Here is a 27759-nt window from a genome sequence, read left to right as displayed (position 1 = left end):
GAGGGAAACAAGGTAGTAAGGCAAACCCTGTCTCTGAAATGCTATCTGTTGCTTGAACTGTTGTATAATAATTAAACTTTGATGTTGAGAAATTACCACTGTGTTTGCATACCTCAAATTCATGGGCTTAAAGAGAGAAGTGAATTTCTACTGAGAAGCTCTAAAAATATAACATCATAACCACAAAATTCAAATTGCTGTGTACTTTGAGTCATAGCTAAAACTTGCTAAGTTCTATTTCCTCCTTTAATTTTAAGAGAACTACTGTTTGGGAAAACTATTAGGTAAATGTTTCATAAATTTTTTATTTTCAGTCAAACCTTAATGGTACCAGCAAGCTAATAACCTGTCTTTTAAGAAGTATGTCAAACCTAGTACATAGTGAAAATCCATTTGGGTCCTTTAATTATTCATTAAAGAAAATTTATTTTCCTATTATATGTGTGAGGTTTTTGACATGATAGAGGAATGTCAACCATTATCCAAAAAAAAAACAAAAAGGAGAAGAGGCCCACACATCCCAGGAACAGCTGAAACCAGCTCACCCATTTATTTGAGAACATTAAGAAGGACAACAAAATTAACACTCTTTAATAAAACGCCTATAGAAAACTCCACCACCAGGCAATACTCAGTTGTCTTTCCCATGTCACTGAGGGTCGGGAGCTCCCAACATTCTTTGGAGAGTCAGCAGCAGTCTTGCTGGATGTTGCCAGTTCTCAGGAAGGACGTCCATTACAATCCAAACCAGCAGTCCCTATTGCACATATTAACATCACCTGCTACCTAGCACCCGCAATATACGGTACCTCAACAAATAAATTAGATTTCCATGTGGCATGAAGCCACCTCAATTTGAATATCCTTGAAAAATCACATTATTACCAGTTTTAATAAATACAGTAAGAACAGCTGGCATTTTACTAAAATACTGAGTTTAGTTCTGGAGTTTATTCCATAAATAGGTTGCTTTTCATTTGCTCGCGTTCTTGGATATATCTGCTCAAGTATTAAGTTCTATGAAGTGAACTCTTTCATAGATACCATATAAAACCTGTATTAATATGTGCCTCCTTACAGAAGCAGCTGGAAGAACTGGATGACACAGTTAACTGAAAAGTAACTTAAGAAAAAGCTCTGCTTTTTGTAAAACTTTAAAACACAGGTTGAAGAATACCAAAGAAACACCCTTTTATATAGAACTCCGACTAGAAATTTTATAAATATATATATGCAGCATATTTATATATATATTATATTTGCCTCACCAGTAGATTTCAGCAAGTCTGGCTGGAATGATGCCATTATGGTAGATAAATATCAACAAAAAAATTAATGAGTTTTCACAGGTTTAAAAGATGTCTCTTGAAAAATAATCATAATTTCAAATTATATTATAATTTGTAATTTACATAATTTAAAAAGGGAAGAAAAGATATCTTTAAGCCTCATTTGGAAAAAAGAATAGCTCCCAGCTCCCAGGAGTGGATAAGTTGCTGGCTGAGTGATAATACTTGGTCATAACATTCAAAAAAGAAGTATTTACACCTTTCTGGGAAAGTACCAAACACTTAAAAAAAAAAAGACACAGAAGACAACCCCTATAGCATTCCTTGGCGTGCAAGGTCAGCAGGCAATGATTATCCGTGACGCTGACAGTTTTCACGAGGAGTCTTGGAAGCGGGAAGCAGAGGCAGTCGTCAGGGACTGTTCAGATTAGGTTCTGTGCAGTGTCTTGTTATTACTTTCACTCAGTGTCAGGATTTCATTCCCTTTATAACATCTCTGGCGGGGTAGGGTTCAATTTAGTGCAAGTGCAAAATGAAAACGAAACAAAACCAAAGGCTGATCGTTAAGATCGGTAGTCTTTGCGAACTGTGTGGGCCATCCAGTTCACTTTAGTAGTCCAGCTTTCCCTGAGCGCCTCATCAAATTTCTGCTTAAATTGTTTGAGTGCTTCTTCTTCACTCTTTCCTAAGGCAAGAGAGTCCTAAAAATGAGGGGGGAAAACAAATCTGACTTTACATATCCTTGGGAGAGACGTGCAAACACCACAGTCTGGCTGTGCCCCCGTCACCATGAGGCCACGCTCCCCACGTTCTTATTTAAGTGCTGTTTGCAGGAGGCAAGGTGAACAGCAAGTTAGGCTGATAACGTGACCTCTGTCAAAGGGTTACTGAAGATCAAATGAACTTGTAGCTCCTGCAAGACACTCACTTGGCTGTTTGTCACTACCTCTTGAATCCAGTAAGATGTCATAAGAGCCATTAAGACGTTGGCAGGTTCCAAGAGGGAGGTTACTGAAAAGCAGCGGGCCAGCCCGCTGCTGTCCCCTGGTCTTAGTGTGTGGGCAAGAAGGCCACTGCCAGGCTCATATCCTCCACGCCCCTCTTCTAACAGGACAATCATCTGGATTGTGAGCCCCTCTTTCAAAAGTGCTCCTTCACAGGCACTTCCCAGATTCTTTGTCCTGGGCTAAGAACCATCTCAGAGGAATCACTTTGGGCCACTCCCTCTGAATAACAGGCATGTGTAACAGAGCTACGTGCCCACGGCCTAACCTCCAAGAGGAAGGGATTGGTCTGTACCTTCAGATACTGTATATCCTTGACTGAGGTGAGCTCAGGAAGCCCTGCTGTCAACATCAGTGCAAAGAGTGTGATGAAGAGATTCCCGTGCCGTCGTAAGATGAGATATGCGTCCTCACAGCACTGGCGGAACCTGCAGTGGATGCAGCAAACCACACAGCATGGTATTCGAGGGGAGGTGGTCATTTCATAGCAGAATTCAGAAAGGTAGGTTTAAACTTTCTATTACGCAGGAAAGTTGTTGCTGAACTAAAGGTTCATTTCTGACTTTATTTCTGTGAAAACTGCCCCAAGCCGAAATTTTACATAAAATAATGGGGTTGTCTAAAATCCCGCATCTTTTTCAAAAACAGAACAGAACTGAAATTCTATGGTAAAAGACAATATAACACATAATCTAGGCATTTTAATTCTATGAGGAACAAGAATCGATTATTTAAAAAGCATTAAGTATAAGCCATGAGGATTTCTAATCTGATTCCCAAGACTAATATCTTTATGTCCCCCAGATGAGCGTTGGTGCTTCTGCACTGCTCCTGGTCACCTTCCCTTTCCCCTCCCCTCTTTAACATGGGCTCCTTAAGAGGATAATCCAGCCTCAATTTCCCTCTTTTATCAAAGAGAAAACTGGACCCAGAGAAGTACATTCTGCAGGGACCAAGGCAGAACTAGAAAAGACAAAAGCAGTTATTTGTAAAGTGTGAATAAGTGTTGGTCATATCTCTCATACCCTTGAAATTTAAGTATTTATTTATAATTTTAAGGAAAGAGTTATTTGAAAGGCAGAGTGACAGAGAGAGGGGAAGAGAGAAAAAAGGTGAGAGAAAAGGGGGATGAAGAAAGAGAGAGAGAGAGAGAGAGAGAAGGGAAATATTCCATCTACTGGTTTACTCCCCAAATGGCTGCCACTAACCAAGACTTAGGAACCCTACCCCTGAAGACCTCTGTTAACAGACTGTATATCTCTAAATCCAAGTACACTTCAGCTGGGAAACACCAGTCCACCTGGTCAAATGACAAAAGTGTTCGGTACGTTCAGCTTTGACATGAGGGCAATACTCACCGGCCAAACTTTTCTGTGTTTCCTGTTTTTCCTTGTTGAATAACATGAATAAAATCATAAGTAAGTATAAAAGGCACTCGCTCCCTTTTAATGCCAAACTTAGATTTGAAATTTCCAAGAATATGTCCAAAGTCAATGTGGAAGAGCTGGAAAAAAAATATGATTTAGTTCCCCTCATTTTTCTAGCGAGTTCCAAAAAAGGGGGCAACATACTACCGTCATCTAAGCCCTTTTCCTAGGGTCCACAGCCCCCCAGGCCACATAAAAGAGAGTTTTCCTTTTTTTTGGGAAAGAGGGGGGAAGAGAGAGAGGGAGAGGGAGAGGGAGAGGGAGAGAGAGGGAGAGAGAGAGAGGGAGAGAGAGAAGGAAGGAAGGAAGGAAGGAAGGAAGAAGAAAAAATAAAGAGAAGAGAGAAGAGAGAAGAGAGAAGAGAGAAGAGAGAAGAGAAGAGAAGAGAAGAGAAGAGAAGAGAAGAGAAGAGAAGAGAAGAGAGAAGAGGAGAGGAGAAAAATCCATCTTCCTCTGCAACAGCCAGAGGTGGGCCAGGCTGAAGCCAGGACCTTTACCCTGGTCTTCTACATGGGTGGCCGGGGCCATCACCACTGTCTTCCCAGGCACATTAGCAGAAAGCTAGACTGGAAGCAGAGGAGCCGGACTCAAGCTGCCACTCTGACATGGGATGCAGGTGTTACAAGAGAGAATTTTGCCACAACACCTGCACTTGCAGGAGAGTATTAATAATACTCTTAAGTCTTACACACATTAAATCTTAACACATTTAGATGCTGAATTGCTTATACACAGTGGGAAAGCATAATCTTTTGAAAGAAAATCACAACCAAAAAATGTAATTGTAAAAAGTCAAATAATTCTAAAAACACAACCAAAAAGAAGTCCATCCTTGCCCCACTGGCTGCCTCATTTTGAGTTAACTTCCCACTCTTTCACACGTGTTTCCAGGTATTTGCCTCCATTTCTCTAAATCATATGTTCATATGTATTTTTTAATGCCCAATTTTAGATTTCTACGGTCAGGTAATCTACTGGTTTCTGGCCTGATCACTCTCTAGTCCTGTCAGTCCTGAGCACAGCTGTCATCCTGGGCTTTCTATTCACTCTCCCGTTTCGAGCCTGTATTTCTTGAGTTCCATATCCCAGTCTCCTATGGTTTACATGAAGGTTTCTGAACGTTAACATTACTGATATTTCAGGACATATAACTTTACGGGATTCTGTCTTGTATACCACAGGGTGTTCTACAGCATCTCTAGATTCTACTTATTAGAGACCAGCAGCACTGCACACTGCTTCCTACTAAAATTGTCTTCACATACTGACAGTGTCCCCCAAGGGAAAAACTACGCCATCTGAACACTACGGGGTCAGCTCCCTGCTTTGGTATGTGTGCTTATTCTGGCAGCTCCTGAGAAGACACAGAAGTGACACAGGTTCTGAGACCTCGCATGTCTAAAAATGTCTTTGTTTCACTTTTATACTTGATTCATAGTTTGGTTACATGATGCTAGAGGAGAAATCATTTTGCTTCACATTTATGAAGGCTGACTTTCATGTCTTATGGTTTCCAATGCAGCTGAGAAGCCAGGTCGCTCTGACTCCTAAACTCTGGTATTGGCCTGCTCTGTACTGCAGTGCTCTGAGGGCCTCCCCTTTACGCTCGATACACTGACGTTTCATGGTGAAGGGCCTTTATAAGGACAGCTTCATCCATCATAAGGGAATTTTGTACTCCTTTGATTGGATTTTCACATTAGCTCTGGGAAATGTGCTTATTTTATTTGTTTATTAGTAAGTTCTTTCCCTTCCTCTTCTCTGTTACTTTCTGGAATTCTTATTAGGTTGATGACCTACCTTCCTGGACTGAGTATCATTTCTGAATCTTTTTTCATCCATTTAATGAAATACTAAGGCACAGAAGCTTAACAAAATTAGCCAATTGTCAGGATTTAAATCCTGGTCCATTAACCATAACCTGTACCAGTTTCCTCACCTGCAAAATGGTGATAATGCTACCACCTACTCTGGAAGGCTGCCATGAAGGCTGAAGGCTTAACATACGCATGCATGCACTTGGCTATGTCTGCCACGAGATGTTTACACTATTTCTATTTTAACTTTCTTTGTTCCTATTTCTAACTCCCAGGACGTCTTTCTATTTTTCAAAGACAGAATCCCATTATTACTATATAGATATAATGCCTTTTTGATTTTTAAAATTGTCCTCTGTTTACTGCAATTATTGTTTTCCCAGAGTTTTACTTTCCTCTGGCTTGTTTGGTTTCTTTCCTGGGAGAGGTTTCCCTCACATGTCTGCTAATCCAACAGACCAGAATGGAGGTCACTAGAGGCTGTGGTGTGGGTTGAGGAAATGCTGGTCAAAGAATTCAAAATTCCAGTTAGATAAAAGGAGTAAGTCCAAGAGATCTATTTTACAGCAAAGTACTTACGGATAATAACAATGCTTTTATCATGCCCCTGAAAATTACTGAGAGGATATTTTATATTTTCTCACAGAAAATAAGTGAGGTATGTATATATTGATTAGCTCTATTTAGCCACTCCTTAACATGGATACTTTAAAACAATATGTTGTCCATAATAAATACATACTATTTTTCAATTAAAAATAAATCTGCTGGGGCTGAATTCATGGCACAGCAGGTTAAGCTGACACCTGCAATGCAGGCATCCTGTATGAGTGCCAGTTCAAGTCCTGGCTGCTCCACTTCCAATCTTAGCTCCCTGATGAGGTGGCTGGGAAGGCAGTGGAAGATGGCCCAAGTGCTTGATACACACGTGGGAGATCCAGATGGAGTTCTAGGATCCTGGCTTCAGCCTGGCCCAGCCCTGGCTGATGTCTATTAGAGGGTCTCTCTCTCTGTAACTCCACCTTTCAAATAAACAAAAACAAAACAAAAAACACAAAATCTTTAAAAAAAAAGTCTGTTAATGCTAGACTGAGTGTTCACGTTTGAGAATGAGTCACTAAAAAGCTGAAAGACAATTATTTGTACATAGCAGTCTTGCTTATTGATAGGTGGACTTCTTTTCAGAATGACTAGGGAGAGACCTCATTGGTTAGGAGCCACTGATCTTTTCATTGTAACCAGATTCTCTTGAAAGAAATTTTCTGGTTTCTTATTGAGGGTGGGGATACACACCTGGTTGTCAGTGTTCTTGGAGTAATGCAAGAAGTTGTGCTTGAGGATGGTATTACATACTTATACTATATATATATATATGTGTATATATATTAAATATACTATACTTAGTATGCCAAATTTTCACTTCCTTCTGATTTTTAATATGGCTCTTTTCTCTCAGTCTCTGGGATTCCTGAGTCAGGAAAACTGGTTTCTTCGGAGAAAAAATGTTCTATCACCTTCTTGGGTTAGGAGAGGGGACTTGAGCACCAAATTGTTCCAAGGATAAACTGCCAACCAACCGCTCAGTAGCTGGTGCCTCTGACTGCAGAGCTGTTCTGAGACTTACAGCCTTCCACACACACTCAGGTCTCAGCTCTGCTAAGTCACAGCCAATTCTCCATGTCACTGTCATCCCTAAATCTAGTGATGTCTTTCACCCACTGTGGCCTCCTTTCTTAACACTTTTGACTTTTTGGGTTTACATATTTCTTATTCTTTATTATCATTTTAGAGGGCTGTCAGGAAAAAATGGAGATAAACCCATGTGTTCAATTGGATCAACAGAAATCCGAATGAATCCCTTTGAATGAATATGGGGTTCAATGCTTAAAGCCCAAGCCCGAACTATCTAGATCACCCAAGAAGTAGAAAACTCTGGGTCCCACCTACAGCTGGGATTCACAACGGCCCAGAGATTTTCATTTTAGTATGCCTCTAGTGGCACTGGAATTTCAAGGGCAGCTTAACTGAAGTGTTATCCAAGGTATTTCTCTGTCTTTGCTTTATACATACATACATACATAAATACACACACACACACCTGTATATACATGTGTATATATAAAAATACAAATGTTATAAGCCACTTGAAAAATTTTCATTTGAAAATAAAATGATTCTTCATAAATAATCTGGCCTCCCCAAATGTTAGTACTCACAGTATTTTTCTCCCTTCTCCCATGTGATTAATTCTGATGTTCTAAAAGAGAAAATGGATCAAGTGGGGTTCATCCCAACTGTTTATCTTTTTAAAGCATAGCTCATCTTCTTTAAATGTTAGCACATACAGCAAATCACCTATTCCTTCTGTTAAGGGACACATGCTCCCCAGGTACAATTTGCTTATATTGGGCCGGTGCTGTGGCGCAGTGGGTTTACACCCTGGCCTGAAGCACCGGCATCCCATATGGGTGTCGGTTCGAGTCCCGGCTGCTCCACTTCCGATCCAGCTCTCTGCCATAGCCTGGGAAAGCAGTAGAAGATGGCCCAAGTCCTTGGGCCCCTGCACCCATGTGGGAGACCCGGAAGAGTCCTGGCTTTGGATTGGTGTAGCTCCGCCGTTGTAGCCATGGGGAGTGAACCAGCAGATGGAAGACCTTTGTCTCTGTCTCTACCTCTCTCTGTAACTCTGTCTTTCAAATAAATTAAATAAAAATCTTTAAAAAAATTTGCTTATATTAAAGCAGGAAAATAACAATAATTTTTCAGTAACTTTTCAACATTTAAATAAATTCTTATCACCTACCTTTAAACAAACAAATAAATGAGTACATGAAACAGAGTTATAAGAATTAGGGGCTCTGCCTGTCTAAAAAAAAAAAAAAAGATATGACTCCCAGAATCACTTTTGCTTAAGATTCACAGGAGATTATGCTGTACATAACTAATAGCATCCTTGAGGCCCTTGACAGACCATGGTTAACAGCTCACCTGGCCAGTTTTTTTGACCATGATGTTGTCACTGTGTCTGTCACCAATCCCGAGGACGTAAGAGGCTACACAGTAGCCAGCACAGGACAGGGTAAACTCCTCAATGGCTCGGTCCAGGTCATCCCTAAACAGAGAAAACAGAAACAAAGGTGAGATGAAACTCAAACCACATTTATTTCCTAATTGTGACGAGAACTGCAACCCAGAGCTGCAAAACCTCTATGAGCAGAACATGCTGCTCAGCCAGGGCCATGAGGGTGACCATCACAGGAGGAGGGCACAGAGGCCCGGGCTGGCTCCAAGACTCCAACAGCTAGGCCTCAGCCACTCCAACTCCCCTGCCCTCAGAGTTGTGTTTCAGTGAGACAGGCTCACATGCCCAGCAGCAAGAGGGGCTCATTGGTTTTTTCTGCTGGATCATGCTGTGGCTTGTTAATATTTTTGTCAGTTTTGTCTTAAAACTAGAATTCCATTTATAGGAGTGAAATATTGCCGATACAGGCATTTGGTACAGTGGTTAAGACACCAATCCAGGCACCCAAATCTCACATCAGAGTGCCTGGGTTAGAGTCCTGTCTCGGTAATTCCAGTTCCTGTTAATTCACACTCTGAGAAGCAGCAGGTGATGGCTCAAGTGCTTGACTCTGGCCACCCACGTGAGGTACTTATTGAGTTCTTGGCTACTAGGTACTGGGGTACTGAATAATTGGATGGGAGTTCCTTCTATCTGGCTGTCTGCCTGGGCATGTGTCTCTGTCTCTCAAATAAATAAAAGAAAAAATTTAACAAAAAAAAGAGTTAAATATTGCAGTTCCAACCCTTTCAGTTACTGACTTTAATTAGAAGCGGGTAATATTAATTCTCTGGACACCAGGACTTAAGACAAAAAATTGCAAACTGATTCTTGCCAAGTTTTTGGATCTTGCCAATGATAAAAATCCAGTTTTTGACTATGAAGCCTTTCGTCAAAAATACATGATGAGCAAGTTCCCTTCATTGTGAAATTCTATTGTTTTCTACATATTAGTAGCTTTCCAATACTATAAACATAAATAACACAGCTTTAATAACTTCATTTTAAAACTTGGATTAAAAATTAAAATTATAGAATTAAAAACCTTAGTTTATTTATACAAATAATTACAGAAGTTGATGTACTTAGAAACTTCAAGATATTTTCTCAATAATACTAAAACTCTCAGATTGTACCTTTATTGTAGGGTTCTAAAATTTGATCTAGAAGCAGCCATTTGGCCCAGGAGTTAAGATGCCTGTATCCCAGATCAGTCCCATCAATTCCTGCCCTGGGTTCCTGACTCCAGCTTCCTGCTAAGGCAGACCCAGGGAGACAGTGGTGTTGGCTCAAATGATCAGGTTCCTGCCACCTATGTGGGAGACCTGGATTGAGTTCTAGGCTCCGGGCTTTGATCTGGGACTATCCTAGTTCCAGATGTTGTAGACATCTGGGGAGTAAACCAACAGATGGAGCTCTCTCTCTCCCTCTCTCTAATATATTTTAAAAACATTTTACAATTTTATCTAGAAACAGTAGAATTCAACATTAACTATTCAGAAGACTTTAGGAAAGCCTATGGGTCATTTTGTTCTAACCAAAAATGAAGCAATAAATAAATGATATTATTATTTCCTCTAAGACAATGATGAATTCTATTGCGAGAATAATTATTTGTTTGGCTGTTTGTACTGAAAAAGGATAATTAAGCAGAGCAAACCAACCCAGAATTGTACTCTTTAAGCCAGTTCAGAAGGGCGTCTTTGTTGAAGGCTGCTGCAGCAGCCACATTGCTACTGTTCAGCTGAATGTCAGCGATTGTTTCAGAGGTGCTCACAACTTCAATGAGGCCAGAGCGATCTCCTGTTGCTAAACAGCCATAAGGCAGCATCCTGAAAGGGAAAAAGGGAGCTGATAGAGTCAAATTTTCCTTAAAATGAAACCAGAGGTTTCTCTTTGGCTTAAAAAAAGATTTATTCATATTGATATACTTGCCATTACTGTATTAAAGTCATGTGGAAAAATACAAGTTACACCTCTATCTTCCAGCAAAAAACAAACAAACAAACAAACAAACAAACAAACTCTTGGCCAATAGATGGAATGACTTACCAGAATGCCTATGTGTCAGATAAATGTATAATTTGCTAGTTATTATGATTAAGCATTATTTTTGCTTGTGTATATAGAAGAAGCACGTTAGATAAAAGAAAAATCCTTCACTTTTATTATTCTAAACTTTGGATATCGGAATAATTTTTATGGAGCACCTAATAGTATTAGGCTAAGCATTTCACCCATCATGTTGGTAAGGAGCAATTCCATTCTTCTAGTTGTTTAAACCATATCTTAAGGTCATCTTTGAGTAATTTTTCTCACGCCCAAGATTTAAGTTAACTACTTCTCTACCCTGACTCTTCTGCTAGTACTAAGTCACCATCAACCTTGACCTCAATTACTTCAGTTTCCTAATTGATCGTCTTGAGCCCATGTCAGTGTGTTGTGAATCCAATGGGAACATGAATGCATTTAAAATATACTTATCTCCACGGCTTACTCCCCCAGTCTTTCCTGAAATGGCACTGTGTAAGAACTTCTAGGTTATCCTAGTTATATTTGCAATACTATCTAATACAATATTCACTATCCCTTGCTGCTTTATTTTCCTGTAGATGTCAACACTACAACATCATGTACTTCTTATTTAGCTGCTTGTTTTTCTCCACCATTAGGATACCAGCTGTATCAGCAATAGATATTTTATTCACTGCTGTTTGTTTAGTGCATAAGCATGTGGCTGATACATGGTAGGTGTGTAATAAACAATTTAAAATCAATAAACCTATTTTATTTAAAAAACTCTATAAGGTAAATTTCTAATTTTACAAATGAGGAATTTGAGTAACTTGCTAAAAATCACCTATTTAACTAAGTGGAAGATCCAAGGTAAAACTGAGTCTGTGTGGTTCCTAAACCATCATTTTGATCTAACATGGTCCCCACAGTCACTGACTATGTGTAAATGAAAATGGATAGGGAGGCTGCTGTGGATGAAGCACAGAATTTACGGTTCACAGTGAGTGAATGGAGAGTTAACCCAGAGAACTAATGTGAGGTCCACAGGGCTACAAGCAAACTCATTTCCTAAACTGAAATCCTACCTTCCTAGCTGGACCATTAACTCTCACAAGGTATTGACTTCAACTGCAGAGAGGTGACCAAAAATGTAGAAAGGGCTGGTGGTCTATGGGTATTCTCACTAGCTAGAAAGAGTGGCTATCGATACAACAGTGCTAAAAATAGATTACTAAAGGCAGCATTAGGCTTTGGTTTACATTTATTTGACACCTATTAAAGAATAAAATCTCCTCAGAACTCTTTTGGCCATTTTAATAATGTATTTTTAAGATGAGCTATTCAAATCTTTTGCCTACTTATTATAGTTTAAATATTTTCCTTAGCAATTTATGTGGTTTTTACATATTCCTATTATCTGTTTCTCATTTTTATTGCCAAATATTCTCAGGGCTATGTTATACTAACAGCGACCCCAAAATGTAACGAGACATCTTGGAAGGTTCAAACAAAGGTCAGACATCCACAAAAAGTGAAAGGCACAGAATTCACAGGTTCAATCAATATTTGGGTGCAGCTATGTGCCCAGCACAGTGCTAGATGTTGGTGATATAGAAATAAGTTAAAAAAAAAAAAAAAAAGGCAGTCCCTATTCTCTCTGTGCTTACAAAGCACAAATGAACAATGAGCATGTATTCTCTGAATGAGGGAGAAGTGCCAGGAGAACATGGCAGGCCAAGAAAGACTTCTGTAAGGAAGGACACCAGGGCTGGAGGCGAGGGCGAGGAGGAGCACACAGAGCAGGAGAAAATCCACAGTAAGCATGTAGAAGACCAAGCAGGGGCCTGTATGCCATGGAAGGAGTGTCATCTTCCTAAAAACACTCAGAAGATCTCTTAAGGATGGGGGGGGGGGGAGGGAGAGGGAGAGAGAGAGAGAATGCTGAAGGTAGGAGGCAATATATGAGTGTGAGTGTGTTAATGTGTGCAACAGATAAAAGAGCCAAGTTTTATTGAACGGTTTCTGAAGTTTCTTCCAAAGAAAAATTCAATTATTTTCTGTTTAAGTATAAAGGCACTTCAAAATATCTGCGGGTAAATAAAAGTAAAAGGTAAGTTTAGGGGCAGGCATTTAGCCTAGCAGTTAAGCCAATGGTTAAGATGTTTGTGTCCCACATATCACTTTCTGGGTCTGAATCCCAACTCTGGTTCCTGATTCCAGTTTCCTGCTAATGCAGATCCTAGGAAGCCACAGTGATGGCCCAAGTAGTTGGGTTCCTGCTCTACACTTGTGGCAGAGTTGGATTGAGTCTGGCTCCTGGCTTCAGCCCGGTCTAGTACTAGCCATTGGAGGCATTTAGGGAATGAACCAACAGATGGAAGATTTCAGTGTCTATCTGTGTTTCTCTCTGCCTCTCAAATAAATAATTGTAAAAGTATATTGTGGTACAAAAATTCTAAAAACTCATGCATAATTTTTCATACTACATATTTTTCCATGAGCATTTAAAAGATCCATAATACTAAAATATGGTAAATAAGGTAAAATAAAGTTAGGAACAGAACTGTGAAACTATATTCTGGTAGATTGATATACCAATTGAAGTTGTAAATTAGTAACTGCATTATTAATTTATACCTCCTTCAAAAAAACTCTCTCTCAATAAGAAAGGCAGCCATCGAGCAGGAATGTTTTACTGACACCCCTTATCCTTATCATGACACAACACATGCAAAGCAAACACTGCAGGTTAAAGTGCACTTTCTCACTTCCCTGCATCTCCTCCCAAACCATCTGCAGCCAAACTGGGCACAAGTCCAGCAACTTCCTCTTCAAAATCAGGCAATGATGAAAGCACTCAGTGTCTTGAGGATGGAACACTCACAATGGGAAGGAAACAACATCCTTGGCATAGAGACAGTTTGACAGAAGTCAAGCTGGGGACAAACTCTTGGACCCCTGATCATCTTATCTAGGCCCCTTTTGCATTCAACTCCTACACGTCTTTTAAACAACAATTTTAGTAATGTTTATCTTCCTTTCTCAGGCTTTCTGACCCAAGGAACAATTTGTTGACTTTCACATTAAAGCAAGAATTGTTAAAACTGAAATAAAATCCATAGCACTGAGGATGGCAGCCTGTGTCTTTACTCAAAATAGGTATGTGGCAAGTTTTCTCTGGTCTTGACTCTGACATATTGACCTAAGTCTGGGTACTGACAGCCCATTGCCTCCAACAGCACAAAGTGCAAATCCTTTATTTAATGTTTGCATTATTTCCATATTCTTCTTTCACTCTTGAGATTTGCTAATACCTGCATATTAAAAAACTTTTGCACAGGTCTCTTAAACTTCATTAGAGTAACTCAGATATAAAATCGCAATGAAGACAAATGTCAAAAATTGGTTTCATGTGTATTCAAGTTGGAACAGGCAGTGAGGGCACAGATAATTGTGAAATCTAGCAAATGCAAAACAGATTTACATGTACACAATCTATCAGACTTGATAGAAGAAGGCTGACTGCCTATAATTTGCTGACCAAAGGAGTTCTGGTTATCCTAACACACTGATGGCTTACAAATGTTCTAATCTGACATGAAAGACACCAAATATTATGAAACATCAGGAAACAAATGAAAATGAGCTATACGAATTTTCATTTATGCAAACATGTCACTGGTATAAATATTAACACAGTAATGATCAGAAGAGGCAGGTAGTGGAGCTGCTGCTTGGAATGCTCATATAGAAGCACCCCAAGATTTGGGACTGAATTTACAAGAGTGAGTACGGTCTGAACCAGTTTAACCTGAACATCTGGACAAAAAGGAAAACACAATAGGAACACTGGAGCACATGTATTTATAGAAACAGTTAAGAATGTCTGCTGTGAAAAAGACACTAGGTTTGAAAATGAACTTAAGAAGAATTAAGTCTTGCATTTTTTAAAAAACATTGGGTCAGAGTCCAAAAAGTCAGCAAAGATTCTACTGGACAGACAAGTTCCTTTTTCTTGTTAGACAGCTGAGTGTTTCCCATCAAAGATCCACCAGATTTATTTCTAGCCCGCCCACACGCGGCTGCCTCCCTTTGTCTGAGGTTACGCTGAACTTCAGTTGATGCTAAGTGTGCTTTACATTTGGACAGAACAGACAAAAGTCAAAACTAAGAAGTTGGTTGGGATTTTTTATTAGGCTGATGGAACCAAGACAAAGTCTAATTCAGTCTTTCACAAAGAAATAAGGCTCATCGGCCGGTGCCGTGGCTCAGTAGGCTAATCCTCCGCCTTGCGGCGCCGGCACACCAGGTTCTAGTCCCGGTCGGGGCACCGATCCTGTCCCAGTTGCCCCTCTTCCAGGCCAGCTCTCTGCTGTGGCCAGGGAGTGCAGTGGAGGATGGCCCAAGTGCTTGGGCCCTGCACCCCATGGGAGACCAGGAGAAGCACCTGGCTCCTGCCATCGGATCAGCGCGGTGTGCCGGCCGCAGCGCGCTACCGCGGCGGCCATTGGAGGGTGAACCAACGGCAAAAAGGAAGACCTTTCTCTCTGTCTCTCTCTCTCACTGTCCACTCTGCCTGTCAAAAAAAAGAAATAAGGTTCATCATGGGAAGAACTCACTGCCAAAGAGCAAGTTGAGTTAAAAAGCCCAAGCTGACATATTTCTTTCCCAATTTATGGACTCAATCGGTAAGAATCATTTCTTTGGGGGTTTATATAGGAGGAGTCAGGATCCAGGAGCTTCTTCCAGGTCTCCCATGTGGGTGCAGGGGTCCAGGGACTTCGGCCATCTTCTACTGCTTCCCCAGGCCATAGCAGACAGCTGTATCGGAAGTGGAGCAGCCAGGACTCGAACTACTGCCCATATGGGATGCTGGCACTGCAGGTGGTGGCTTTACCTGCTACGCCACAGCATCGGACCCGATACAGCAGTTTAATTCACCAGTTGGGACACACATATCCCATATCAAAGTATCTGGGATCAAGTCTCACCTCTGCTTCCCATCTAGCTTCTTGCTCATGTGCCTGGGAGGCAGCAGAAAATGGCCCAAGTGCTTGGGTTCCTGCCACCCACATGGGAGATGGGATGAAGTTCCCGGATCCTGGCATTGGCCTCATCCAGCCCAGCCCTATCCCCAGCTGTTGAGGGCAACTGGTGAGTGAACCAGGGAATGGAAGATGTATCTCTCAGTCCCTCCCTCCTCCCCTGTTATTCTGCCTTTCAAATAAATAAATACAGAAAGCTAAAAAATAAAAAGGAAAATTGGGTATTCTAGGCTTTGTTATACTTTGACAAACAAAGGATTACGGGGTATGTCTGATTGCAATGGCTTTCTCATTTAGATAGACTGGTAAAAGAAATGAAAAGACACTGAAGATACTGTCCAGGATTTGAATCTGGCTTTTCCAGTTAATATTTTTGTAAGTTAATTTACAATCTTTTATCTGCATAGGAGAGGCATGCATGGATAACCAGTGCTTTAACTGCAGGTTTGCTGGGAAATTCCTTAAGGGGGATGGTCCCGGGGACCCAGCCACTAACCGTTTTTTTAAGTGCTATCAGCAGTGAGTTCAGAAAGCAACAAAGAAGAAAGAAATTCCTAAGGAAGGACGAGAGTTCATGGGTCACAGCAAACAAAGTCTGAAAAGTCATCTTGACCTTAACAATCATCTTGAAAATGGATTCCTCACAGTAGGAAAGTGAAGACTCTGCATTTTGTCAGCTAAGGTTGACATGATAACCAACGGGTTTGATGAGGAGCTGGGATGAGCTTTAAATATACCTTGTACGTAAATAATGATAAACTAGTTAGGATGATCATGGTTACCTCATCTCCTAATTTTTGCTGTGACAGACATTACACACCCTATACCCGGGTCACAGTTCATTAAACCAACTGCTTAGGGCCTCTTTTTTTCTCTCAGGGATCCAACGCTCTGAAAAGGGATGGGGGCACAATAGTTTTAATCCACGCTTGGGAGCAGTTTTATTTTTATTTAGCAACTAGCGGTTACAATTATTGGTGGCTAGTGTTAGTAAAAAGGAAGACAACTTTTAAGTTTCCTGCCTTTCAAGAGGTATCAGATTAAGATGTGAAAGTTTTAAGAGTGCTGCACTAGCCAGCGCTGCGGCTCAATAGGCTAATCCTCCACCTTGCGGCGCCAGCACCGGCACACCGGGTTCTAGTCCCAGTCTGGGCGCCGGATTCTGTCCCGGTTGCCCCTCTTCCAGGCCAGCTCTTTGCTGTGGCCAAGAAGTGCAGTGGAGGATGGCTCAAGTGCTTGGGCTCTGCACCCCATGGGAGACCAGGATAAGCACCTGGCTCCTGCCATCGGATCAGCGCGGTGCGCTGGCCGCGGTGGCCATTGGAGGGTGAACCAACGGCAAAGGAAGACCTTTCTCTCTGTCTCTCTCTCTCTCTCTGTCCACTCTGCCTGTCAAAAAAAAAAAAAAAAAAAAAAAAAAAAAAAAAAAGAGTGCTGCACTGAACATTTCAGAGCCCAGAGTGCTTTTTAGGAATGAAGACACTTAGGGGGCCAGTGCTGTGGTGTAGCAGGTAAAGTGCCACCTGCAGTCCCAGCTGCTCTACTTCCCATCCAGCTCTCTGCTATGGCCTGGGAAAGCAGTAGAAGACAGCCCAAGCCCTTGGGCCTCTGCACCTGTATGGGAGACCCAGAAGCTCCTGGCTCCTGGCTTCAGAATGGCACAGCTCTAGCCATTGTAGCCATTTGGGGAGTAAACCAGCAGATGGAAGGCCCCTCCCCCCCCGCCTTTCAAATGAATAAATAAATACTTTAAAAAAAATTTAAAAAAAAGAACTGGTAAGATCAGTTTCATTCACAACAGCTACAAAATCTTTAAATATTTCAGGATAAATTTAACCCAGATCTACAATGAAAATTACAAAACATTAAGAAAGGAAATAGAAGACACAAAAAATGGAATAATCTTCCATGTTCATGGATTAGAAGAATCAGTATTATTAAAATGCCCATACTACTCAAAGTAATTTACAGATTCAATGTAATCCCAATCAAAAGATCAAACATATTCTTCTTAGACCTACAAAAAATGACCCTAAAATTCATTCAAGAGACCCTGAATAGCTAAAGAAATCTTAAACAATAAAAACAAAGCTGGAGGCATTACAATACCAGATTTTAAGACATAATACAGGACAGTTATAATCAAACTAGCATAGTACTGTGACAAAAATAGACATATGGATCAACAGAACAGATTAAGGACTCCAGATATTAACCCATGCATTTAGAACCAACCAATCTTTCAGAAATGAGCTAAAATCACTTCCTGGAGAAAGAACAATCACAATCTCTTCAACAAATGGTGTTGGGAAAATTGGATCTCTGTGTGCAGAAATAGGAAACAAGACCCCTACCTTATACTCTACACAAAAATCAATTCACAGTGGGCCAGGAGTCTAAATCTGAGACCTTAAAGCATTAAACTACTAGAGGAAAACATAGGGCAAACACTCAAGACACTGGCATAGGAAAGGACTTCTTGGATAATACCCCAGAAGCACAGGCTATCAGGTCAAAATTAGACAAATGAGATTAAATCAAACTAAGAAGCTTTTGTACGGCAAAGGAACAAAGTAAAGATGCAACCAACAGAATGGAAGAAAATATTTGCAAACTATACATCTGATAAAGGATTAATATACAAAATATATAAGGAGCTCAATAAACTCATTAACAATAAAACAAACAATCTAGTTAAGAATTGGGCTAATGATATGAACAGGCATTTTTCAAAGGCTAACAGAAATGGCCAAAAGACCCATGAAATTATGTTCAGGATCACTGGCCATCAGGGAAATGCAAATAAAAACCACAATGTGGTTTCACCTTACCCCAGTTACAGTAGCTATCATCAAAAAATAAAAATAAAAAAATAAATACATACATACATAAAAAAGGCTGGCAAGGATATGGATAAAAAGGTAATGTACTGCTGGTGGGAATATAAACTAGTATAACAATTATGGTAGACAGTACAGAGATTCCTCAGAAATCTGAAAATAGATATAACCACATGACCTAGTCATTCTACTCCTGGGAATTTACTCAAAGGAAATCAAATCAGCATATGAAAGAGTTATCTGTACCTCCGTGTTTATAGCAGCTCAACTCACAAAAGCTAGTATATGGAATCAACCCAGATGTACCTCAACCAAAAACTGGGTAAAGAAAATGTTGCAGGGGCCAGCGCTGTGGTGTAGCAGGAAAAGCCACAGCCTAAATGCCGGCATCCCATATGGGCGCTGGTTCGAGACCCAGCTTCTCTACTTCCAATCCAGCAGTAGAAGATGGCCCAAATCCTTGGGCCCCTGCACCCTTGTGGGAGACCTGGAAGAAGCTCCTGGATCCTGGCTTCAGAATGGCACAGCTCCAGCTGTTGTGGCCAATTGGGGAGTGAACCAGCGGATGGAAGACCTCTTTCTTTCTCTCTCTCTGGCTCTACCTCTCTCTGTGTAATTCTTTCAAAGTAAATAAATAAATCCTTTAAAAAAAAAAAAGAAAAAGAAAATGTTGTATATACAGAGTACTACTCAGCCATAAAAAAGAATGAAAACCTATCTTTTGCAACAATATGGATGCAACTGGAGACCATTATGGTAGTGAAACAAACCAGTCCCCAAAAGACAAATACATTTTCCCTGATTTGTGATAACCAATATAGAAAGTACAAAAAAAGTAATAATATACATCAAAGAAATTGACATTTTGAGATCTGATTTTTGTTTATAGCTTGTCTATACTCCTGAGGAACTGTTCCTCTACTTAGTTGTTGAATTTTTTGTTTAGTGGAAACTTAAGCTTGTGATTATAAGGGGAATTGAAAGCATGTTACTGTGAAAATTAAAACAGAAATAAGAAAGGAAGGAAAGAGGGTCAGAGTGAGGGAGGGTAGGATGGTACATGCTCTTAAAACTGTACATGAAACTTTGTTCCCTTTATATAAACTAAAAAAAATTTTTAAGTGCATAGTGTAAAACAATTTTACAAGTGAAAGTGGAGAGAAAATTAGACATAGCATGGGTTTTAAAATCTTAATAAGGAACCAGAGTAGTGATACAGTGAGCTACGCTGCCAACTACAACGCTGGCATCCCATATTGGAGCATCAGTTTGAACTCAGATTCTATTTCCGATCCAGCTCCTGACTAATGTACCTGGGAAGTCAGCAGAGGGTGGCCCAAGTGCTTGAGCCCCTGCCAACCATGTAGCAGACCTGAATGGAGCTCTGGACTCCTGGTTTTGGGCTAGACCAGATCCAGCTACTGTGGCCAATTGAGAAGTGAACCAGCAAATGGAAGTTACCTCTCTCTCTCTTTCTGTCACTCTGCTTTCAAATAAATAAGTCAATTAAAAAACCACAATAAGATGTTATAAAATATATGGTAATAAATGTGTACATAAATATTATACAATAAAAACACATAATTTTTTAAACATTATAGTTGAAAACATCATTTAACTGGACTACTTTTAGTCTTAGAACTACCTCAAAAGGGGAAAAAAATTGGAAGAGATGAATAATCAGTAAGCAAAATCAGTAGTCCAAAAATGTAGACCAGAAACAACCCCAGTGGAACCAGATACTTTGTAAGTGTATATAATCTGAAAAACATCTGATCTCTATCTTAACCAAATTTTCCCTGAAAAAGGGTAAAAACCCTTAAAATGTGGGAAATACAGTATTAGGGATTTTTTAAAGATTTATTTATTGAGAGATAGAGTTATAGAGATAGGGAGAGACAGAGAGAGGTTCTCCATCTACTGGTTCACTCCCTAAATGGCTTAACGGCCGGAGCTGGGCCAACCTGAAGCCAAGGGGCCTGAAGTTTCCTCCGGGCCTACCATGTGGGTTCAGGGGCCCAAGCACTTTGGACCATCTTCTACTGCTTTACCAGGCCATCAGCAGGGAGCTGGATTGGACATGGAGCAGCTGGGGCTCGACCTGGTGCCCAAATGGGATGATGGCACCGTAGGCAGAGGCTTAAGCTACAACCCCATGGTGCCAGTCCTGAGAGAATATCTTTAAGATAATTTTTAGACAATTTTTAAACAATATAAGAAAAAGTCCAAATCATAAAATAAGGTAGTAATTCACAATAGAGAGAAAAGACCAAAACTATAAGCACTAAAGAGAAACAAAACTCATTACTATTCTTTTTTTTAAAGATTTATTTTTTATTTATTTGAAAGGCAGAGTTAGAGAGAGAGAGGAGGAGGTAGACAGAGAGATCTTCCATCTGCTGGTTTGATCCCCAAATTGCTGCAATGGCTAGGGATGGGCTAGGCCTAAACCAGGAGCCAGGAGCTTCATTTGGATCTTCCATGGGTAGAGGGGCTCAAGGTCTACAGGGAGCTGGGTTGGGAGTGCAGAAGCTGGGACTCAAATTGGCACCCATGTGGGATGCCGGTGTCGCAGAAGGTAGCTTAACACATTTTGCCACAACACTGGCCCCAAACTTACTACTATTAAAAGGAATGCAAATTTAAATCTTAAGATACCACATTGGATCCACTGGAGTTTCAAAAAACTAACAACTCTGATTGGCAGGGAGGTAGAGAAAATTAAACTTTCAGATATTTCTGGAAAGAAACAAAACAGTGGTACAACCATACTGGAAGGCACTTTGGCAACAGTAGCAAAACTGAAAATTCCCATGCTTTATACCCAGCTATTCTACTTCATGCCATATATGCTAAAGCACTCTTCTATACATGAAGAGAGATTTTGAAGCAAGTATATAGTAATTTGGTTTTTTTTTAATGTATTGGGAAAAAATGGAATACAAGTAGCTATTAACAGAATAGATAAATGCTTACATTTATGCAAAGGGTTAATTTACAAAAGTGGAAATAATGGACTAAAACTTCACATATTAATCTTGATAAATCTCAAAAAATGTTGACAAAAAGTAAATTGACAAAAGCTACATATGACATGACAGTACTTAAAGGTCAATGGACACATGATAAAAAGTAAAAGCATAAAAATACACATCCTTTAAGCAAGTAATTAATTTTGAAAAAGGAGAGTGGGATGAGAATGCCATTACTTTATCTGCATATTTAATTCCTTTTTGAACAAGTAAACAGAGAAACACTTTACCATCTGCTACTTAATTGCTAAGCATGTGTTTATTAAATGGGTATGAAAATATGAAAACTGCTATAGATTATTTTTATACTTACATTTTTAAAACAGTCTATTAATAATTCTAATTTATTCTATTAATAAATAAATCATTAGGGAAAAAAACAAGTAAATCAACACTTATTAGCATAGAGATAACAGCATTGATCTGTATTAAATCATGAGGCATGCTTATGCTTTTCCCTTTGATTAAACAAGGCGTGCAGCGGGCCATTGTTGTGGCATATCAGGTAAAGCCACCACCTGTGGTGCTGGCATCCCATATGGGCACTAGTTCTAGTCCCAGTTCTCTACTGCCAGTCCAGCTCTCTGCTATGGCCTGGGAAAGCAGTGGAAGATGGTCCAAGTCCTTGGGACCTCGCACCCATGTGGGAGCCCTGGAGGAAGTTCCAGGCTCCTGGCTTTGGACTGGCCCAGCTCCAGCCATTGAGGCCATTTCAGGGGGTGAACCAGTGGATGAAAGACCTTTCTCTTTCTCTCTCTGCCTCTGCTTCTGTAACTCTGCCTTTCAAATAAATCTTCAAAAAAAAAAAAAAGGGGGGTGGGGTGGTAAAGGCCCATTATAAAAAAAAAAATTAGACAAATAGATCCAGGATGCGGAGGAGGGAAATCACCAATTAATAAAACCACCAAGAAATATTATGTATAAAATCTGTAATTTATGAAAGTGTTCTTATATCTCACTTCCTTAACATTTGTAGATAATATCTCCTCTAAATTATAGCAATTCTCTATAAAAATTATTCTTAAATACCTGAAACATTTGGTCATATGAAAAAGCTAATAATTTCTCTAAAAACAATTACTCTACTACTGAGCTAATGCTCAAAAGGGAAGTTCAATTATTTTATTGCAATAAAAATAAGGAAGAATCTTTCTGCATAAATCTCTGGCCTCTTACAATTTTAAAATTAATTCTGGAAATACTAGATAAAGGGTATAAATAAAATTAAGACAGCTTTATACCAATTTACAATGGTATATGAAAATATCTGTGGTTTTGTTGCTTCAAAAATACCCTATGCAGGGAAATGCAAATCAAAACTAGAGACCCTTAGCCACATCCCATTATTAGAATGTCTGGGTTTGAATTCCGGCTCTGCTTCCAATTTCAGTCTCCTGCTAATGTGCACCTGAGGAGGTAACAGGCAATGGCTCACGTAGTTGGGTCTGTTCAAACACGTGGGAGGCCTGGACTGAGTTCCTGGCTCCCAGCTTTGACCTGTTTTATCCTCTGCTCTGAGGGCATTTGAGGAGTCAGTAGATGGACACTCTGTTGTATGTCTGTAATTAATTAATAAAAACTGGAATGAGGTATTATCCTACCCCATTTAGAATGTCTATTATCCAAAAGACCAAAATAAAAACAAATTTGCTGGTGAGAACGCAAGAAAGGGGAACTCTTCTGAGCGGTAGGTGGAAATGTAAATTAATTCAATCACAAGGGAGAACAGTATAGAGGTTCCTCAAAAATCCAAAAATATATCTCCCACATGACCCACTTCTGAGTACATGTCAGAAGGAAATGAAATCAGTATATTAGAGAGATATGTACACTCCTATGTTTATTGCTGAACAACTGTAAATAGCTAAGAGATGGAATGAACCTAGATGCCCGTCAACAAATGGATGAACGAAGCAAACACTGTATACACACAGAACAGGATTTTCTTCAGCTTTAAAAAAGAATGATATACTATCATTTATAGCATAAGGAATGTAACTGAGGGAGTAAATGAAGTAAGTCAGACTAGAGAAACAAGTACTACATGTTCTCACTCATATGGAAAAACTAAGAAAAAGTAGTAAATGTAGTATCTAAATGTAATATTGCAATTAGAAGCTGGAAAGGGATGAAGGGAGGTTGGATTATGGGTACAAAAATACAGAAATAAAGAGTAAATTCTAGTGTTCTGTATGGTGACTACACTTCATAATAACTTACCATATGTTTTGTGAACAGAGAAGAGGACCTTGGTGGATTCCAGCATGGAGTGGCGATGGGAAGTGGGAAACACTGATTGCTTTGATTTGATTGTTACATACTACATCACATGGTACCCCATAAATATGTGCAACTGTTGAGTGTTAATAAAATTTTTTTAAAAGATTTGTTTACTTGAAAGTCAGAGTTACACAGAGAAAGAAGGAGATGTAGAGAGAGAGAGAGAGGTCTTCCATCCACTGATTCACTTCCCAATTGGCCACAATGGTTGGAGCTGCACCAATCCAAAGCCAGGATCCAGGAGCTTCTTCTGGGTCTCCCACGTAGGTGCAGGGGCCCAAGGAGTTGGGCCATCTTGTATTGCTTTCCCAGGCCATAGCAGAGAGCTGGATGGAAAGTAGAGCAGCTGGGACTCGAACCGGTGCCCATATGAGATGCTGGCACTACAGGCGGCGGCTTTACCCACTATGCCACAGTGCCAATCCATAAAACTTTTAAAACTGTTGGAAGAGATGGCAATGCTAACTAACCTGAACTGATCATTACCCATTGAACATATGGGTTGAATTACCACAGTATACCCCCCAAAACATGCACAATTAAAATAATTTAAAACCAAGAAAAAAACTAATGTCCTAGAATAGATTATCATGTGAGAAATCTGCTAGGCTATCAATGGTACATAATTGTTATAATTTATAATTCTTAAATAGAAACTGTTCACATAATTATTATTTATATCTCTTATGAAATGCTTTTTCACATATTTCCCTATATATTTATTTCTATGAGCATCTAAAATATTTAGGATTACCAAGTCCTATTCACTGTGGATATAATCCTCAGTCTGAGACTTGACTTTGTTTTCTTCTGTTATCACATGATAAATCTTTTCCGCTCCCTGTGTATCCATACTGGCAATGTCAAATTAAAAACCTGACAGCCTACCTAAGGATTCCCCTTTCTTTTCCCTTGGAAGATAGAGGAAGGAATCAATATGTTTAGGGTAAATATAAAGGGGCACTGGCCATTCTCTGGCCATGGCACTGGTCATTCTCAGCCTTTGTCACTGCCATGACTCATGGCATGCCCTCCTCTGAGAGCACCTTCAAAATCTTACACTGAGTTGTGATTCCTAATGTCAAGGACTTGTTAATTTAAACTTAACCCTTCATTCTGGAATTTCAGTCATATATACAATTTAAAAACTGATGAGGTTGGGGCTGGGTTTGTGGCACAGGGGATTAAGCTGCTGCCTCGATGCTAGCATCCCATAAGGGTGCCAGTTTCAGTCCTGGCTGCTCTACCTTCCTGATAATGTACCTGGGAAAGCAGCAGAGGATAGCCCAAGTGCTTGGGCCCCTGCCATCCACATGGGAGACCTGGATGGAGTTTCAGGTTCCTGGCTTGGGCCTGGCTCAGCCCTGACCATTGTGGCCATTTGGGAAGTAAACAAGTAGATGGGAGGTATCTCTTTAACTCTGCCTTTCAAATAAACAAAATAAGCCTTAAGGGGGCCGGCGCTGTGGTGCACTAGGCTAATCCTCCGCCTGCAGCACCAGAATCCCATATGAGTGCCGGGTTCTAGTCCCAGTTGCTCCTCTTCCAGTCCAGCTCTCTGCTGTGGCCTGGGAGGGCAGTGGAGGATGGCCCAAGTGCTTGGGCCCCTGCACCTGCATGGGAAACCAGGAAGAGGCTCCTGGCTCCTGGCTTTGGATCAGCATAGCTCCGACCGTAGCGGCCATTTGGGGAGTGAACCAACGGGAAGAAAGGCCTTTCTCTCTGTCTCTCTCTCTCACTGTAACTCTATCTGCCAAATAAATAAATAAAAATCTTAAAAAATAAAAAAAGCCTCAAAAACAAAACAAAACTGATGAGATTTACACAAGATAATCTATTTTAGAGTATATCATAAAGTGCTATATAAATATCATGAAACGCAATAACAGTATCAAGAGAGAAAGAATCAAAAAGAAGTTTTCTAACATTTTTTGGTGAGGGAAACGCAACAAGAGACAAAAAAACAAAACAAACAAACAAACAAATGACCAGAAATCTTACCGAAGATCCAGACCAGCTTCTTTCCAGAGTAAATCCATCAAGCGCAGCATCTGAAGTGTCAACATATCCTGTCGTAAATCTAAGAAACAAACAAACAAACAAAACCCTATTTCATTATAAGTGCTGTTTTATATCTAGTGACTCATTAGCTCAAAGTTAGCTAACAATTTGAATTAACTAAAATCTTTAACCTTGTGCTAATTGTCTAAAAAGTGTAATGTAGACCATATTCAGCATATGAAACATAAGTCTCACTGGTTAGCATGCTCCTATAATAATGTTTATTTCAGAATTATGTTTAAAAAACCTTTTTTTTTTTGGACAGGCAGAGTTAGATAGATAGATAGAGAGAGAGAGAGAGAGAGAGAGAGAGAGAGAGAAAGGTCTTCCTTCTGTTGGTTCACCCCCCAAATGGCCACTATGGCCGGCGCGCTGCGCTGATCTGAAGCAGGAGCCAGGTGCTTCCCCTGGTCTCCCATGCGGGTGCAGGGCCCAAGCACTTGGGCCATCCTCCACTGCCTTCCTGGGCCACAGCAGAGAGCTAGACTGGAAGAGGAGCAACTGGGACAGAATCCGACGCCCCAACAGGGACTAGAACCCGGGGTGCTGGCGCCACAGGCGGAGGGTTAGCCTAGTGAGCCGTGGTGCCAGCCTAGTTAAAAAAAAAACTTTTAAAAATAGTTTGCCAGGTGTAACCTACTTTTTGTAGGTTTGTATTACATTACATTGTTAAATTTTCCTTCTTGTTTGCCTTTAGGGCTGCACAAGAAGTCTTAAGTGTCACATGAATAACTGTATCATGTGTTGATAAAGCTGAAATAGCTGAATTTATAGTTGAAAATACCCATGGTCCAAGGGCATTTTCAGGTAAGGAGTATGTATTATGGACATAATGACATTTGTGTGATTAAATAGGGTTAATGTCAACAAAACAATGTGAGTTCTTTATAAAGAAGAACACTTACTTATATTATCTCAACATTAATTCCATTTACTAACACTGACATGTAGAAGCTATTATCTCAAGGTCATGAAGGACTTGAAATTCAGTGAGTTATATGTGACGTTCTTTCAGTCACACAACTAACAAGTCATCACTGCTTTTGGTTGGTGTGATTACTTCAGAGGCACTTTATAAAGTTGGGGTCAGTCAGTTATTTTAAAGCACAGAGCTACAGAAATAAAATGAATATAGCTTTCACTGAAACAGAATGTATAAACACACCATTGAAACATTCTATTTCACAAGCTTCCCATCAAAGGAATAAACTGTGTTTTATAAGGAAAAAAAAGGAAGGTTTATTAAAATAGTGCATGGAAGTGAACTGCAGAAGTCGTTTTCCCATGAAGAAATGAAAAATTTAGTACACACTGATTTTGACCTTATAACCACGATTGCTAGCTATTTCTTAGGTGCAAACTGTTGCGCATTTATATATCACCTTTCTAATAAAGCAAGATAGCAACAAATAAAAAGGCTAAGGAATTTGGAACTATAAAAACCTCAGCACTCACCATCACCATTTTTAAAAATCACTCCAACCGAATCCTCACCAAATACCTTGTTGTTGTATACCAGCCACAAAGGCTTCATTTTAGAATCCATGTATTTGCACTTTTCAACACTGAAATAAAACAGGGGGAAAATTAGCCTATGTGATAATAAGGCAAGATTGAATGTTGCCCTTATACATTAAGCTTGGATTACTCTCTCACTTGTTCTTTTCAGGTCTGCAAAGTCACAGCTAGAAAACTTGCTCATGGTAGAAAGGCAATGAGGACAGCCTTTGTTGGCATGTTCTGCTGCCAGACGGGCTAGATTTAAAACCCAGGATGTGCCCTTTTCACCATCTCCACTTGAAATTCCTCCTCTTGTTTCCTTATTTCTTTAACTTTATGTTACCATACCCAGCAAATAGATATAAATAAATCTAATCACTAGATCAA

The 27759-nt window shown here is 40.0% G+C and overlaps 1 protein-coding gene across 2 annotated transcripts in view; it reads right to left on the bottom strand.

Annotated features, from left to right (window-relative positions):
* Window positions 1-439: 439 nt before the first annotated feature.
* The window catches only part of PIK3CB (phosphatidylinositol-4,5-bisphosphate 3-kinase catalytic subunit beta), a 168745-nt gene continuing 141425 nt past the window's right edge, over window positions 440-27759 (bottom strand). Inside the window, exons 17-23 of one of the 2 annotated variants that reach the window (XM_062214058.1) lie at window positions 27328-27437; window positions 25813-25891; window positions 10263-10430; window positions 8526-8649; window positions 3652-3797; window positions 2589-2721; window positions 440-1990 (exon numbers count right to left, since the gene is read on the bottom strand). In XM_062214058.1, the coding sequence (XP_062070042.1) occupies window positions 1853-1990; window positions 2589-2721; window positions 3652-3797; window positions 8526-8649; window positions 10263-10430; window positions 25813-25891; window positions 27328-27437 (898 nt within the window). In that variant the 3' untranslated portion in view covers window positions 440-1852. Of the gene's footprint in view, window positions 1991-2588; window positions 2722-3651; window positions 3798-7594; window positions 7795-8525; window positions 8650-10262; window positions 10431-25812; window positions 25892-27327; window positions 27438-27759 lie in introns of those variants that run through there. The other variant, XM_062214065.1, reaches the window with a different exon arrangement.

The sequence above is a fragment of the Lepus europaeus genome, chromosome 2 (assembly GCF_033115175.1).
Source record: "Lepus europaeus isolate LE1 chromosome 2, mLepTim1.pri, whole genome shotgun sequence".
Lineage (NCBI taxonomy): Eukaryota > Metazoa > Chordata > Mammalia > Lagomorpha > Leporidae > Lepus > Lepus europaeus.
The sequence above is the reverse complement of the archived record's forward strand: the minus strand, read 5'-3'. Positions and strand labels throughout refer to the sequence as shown.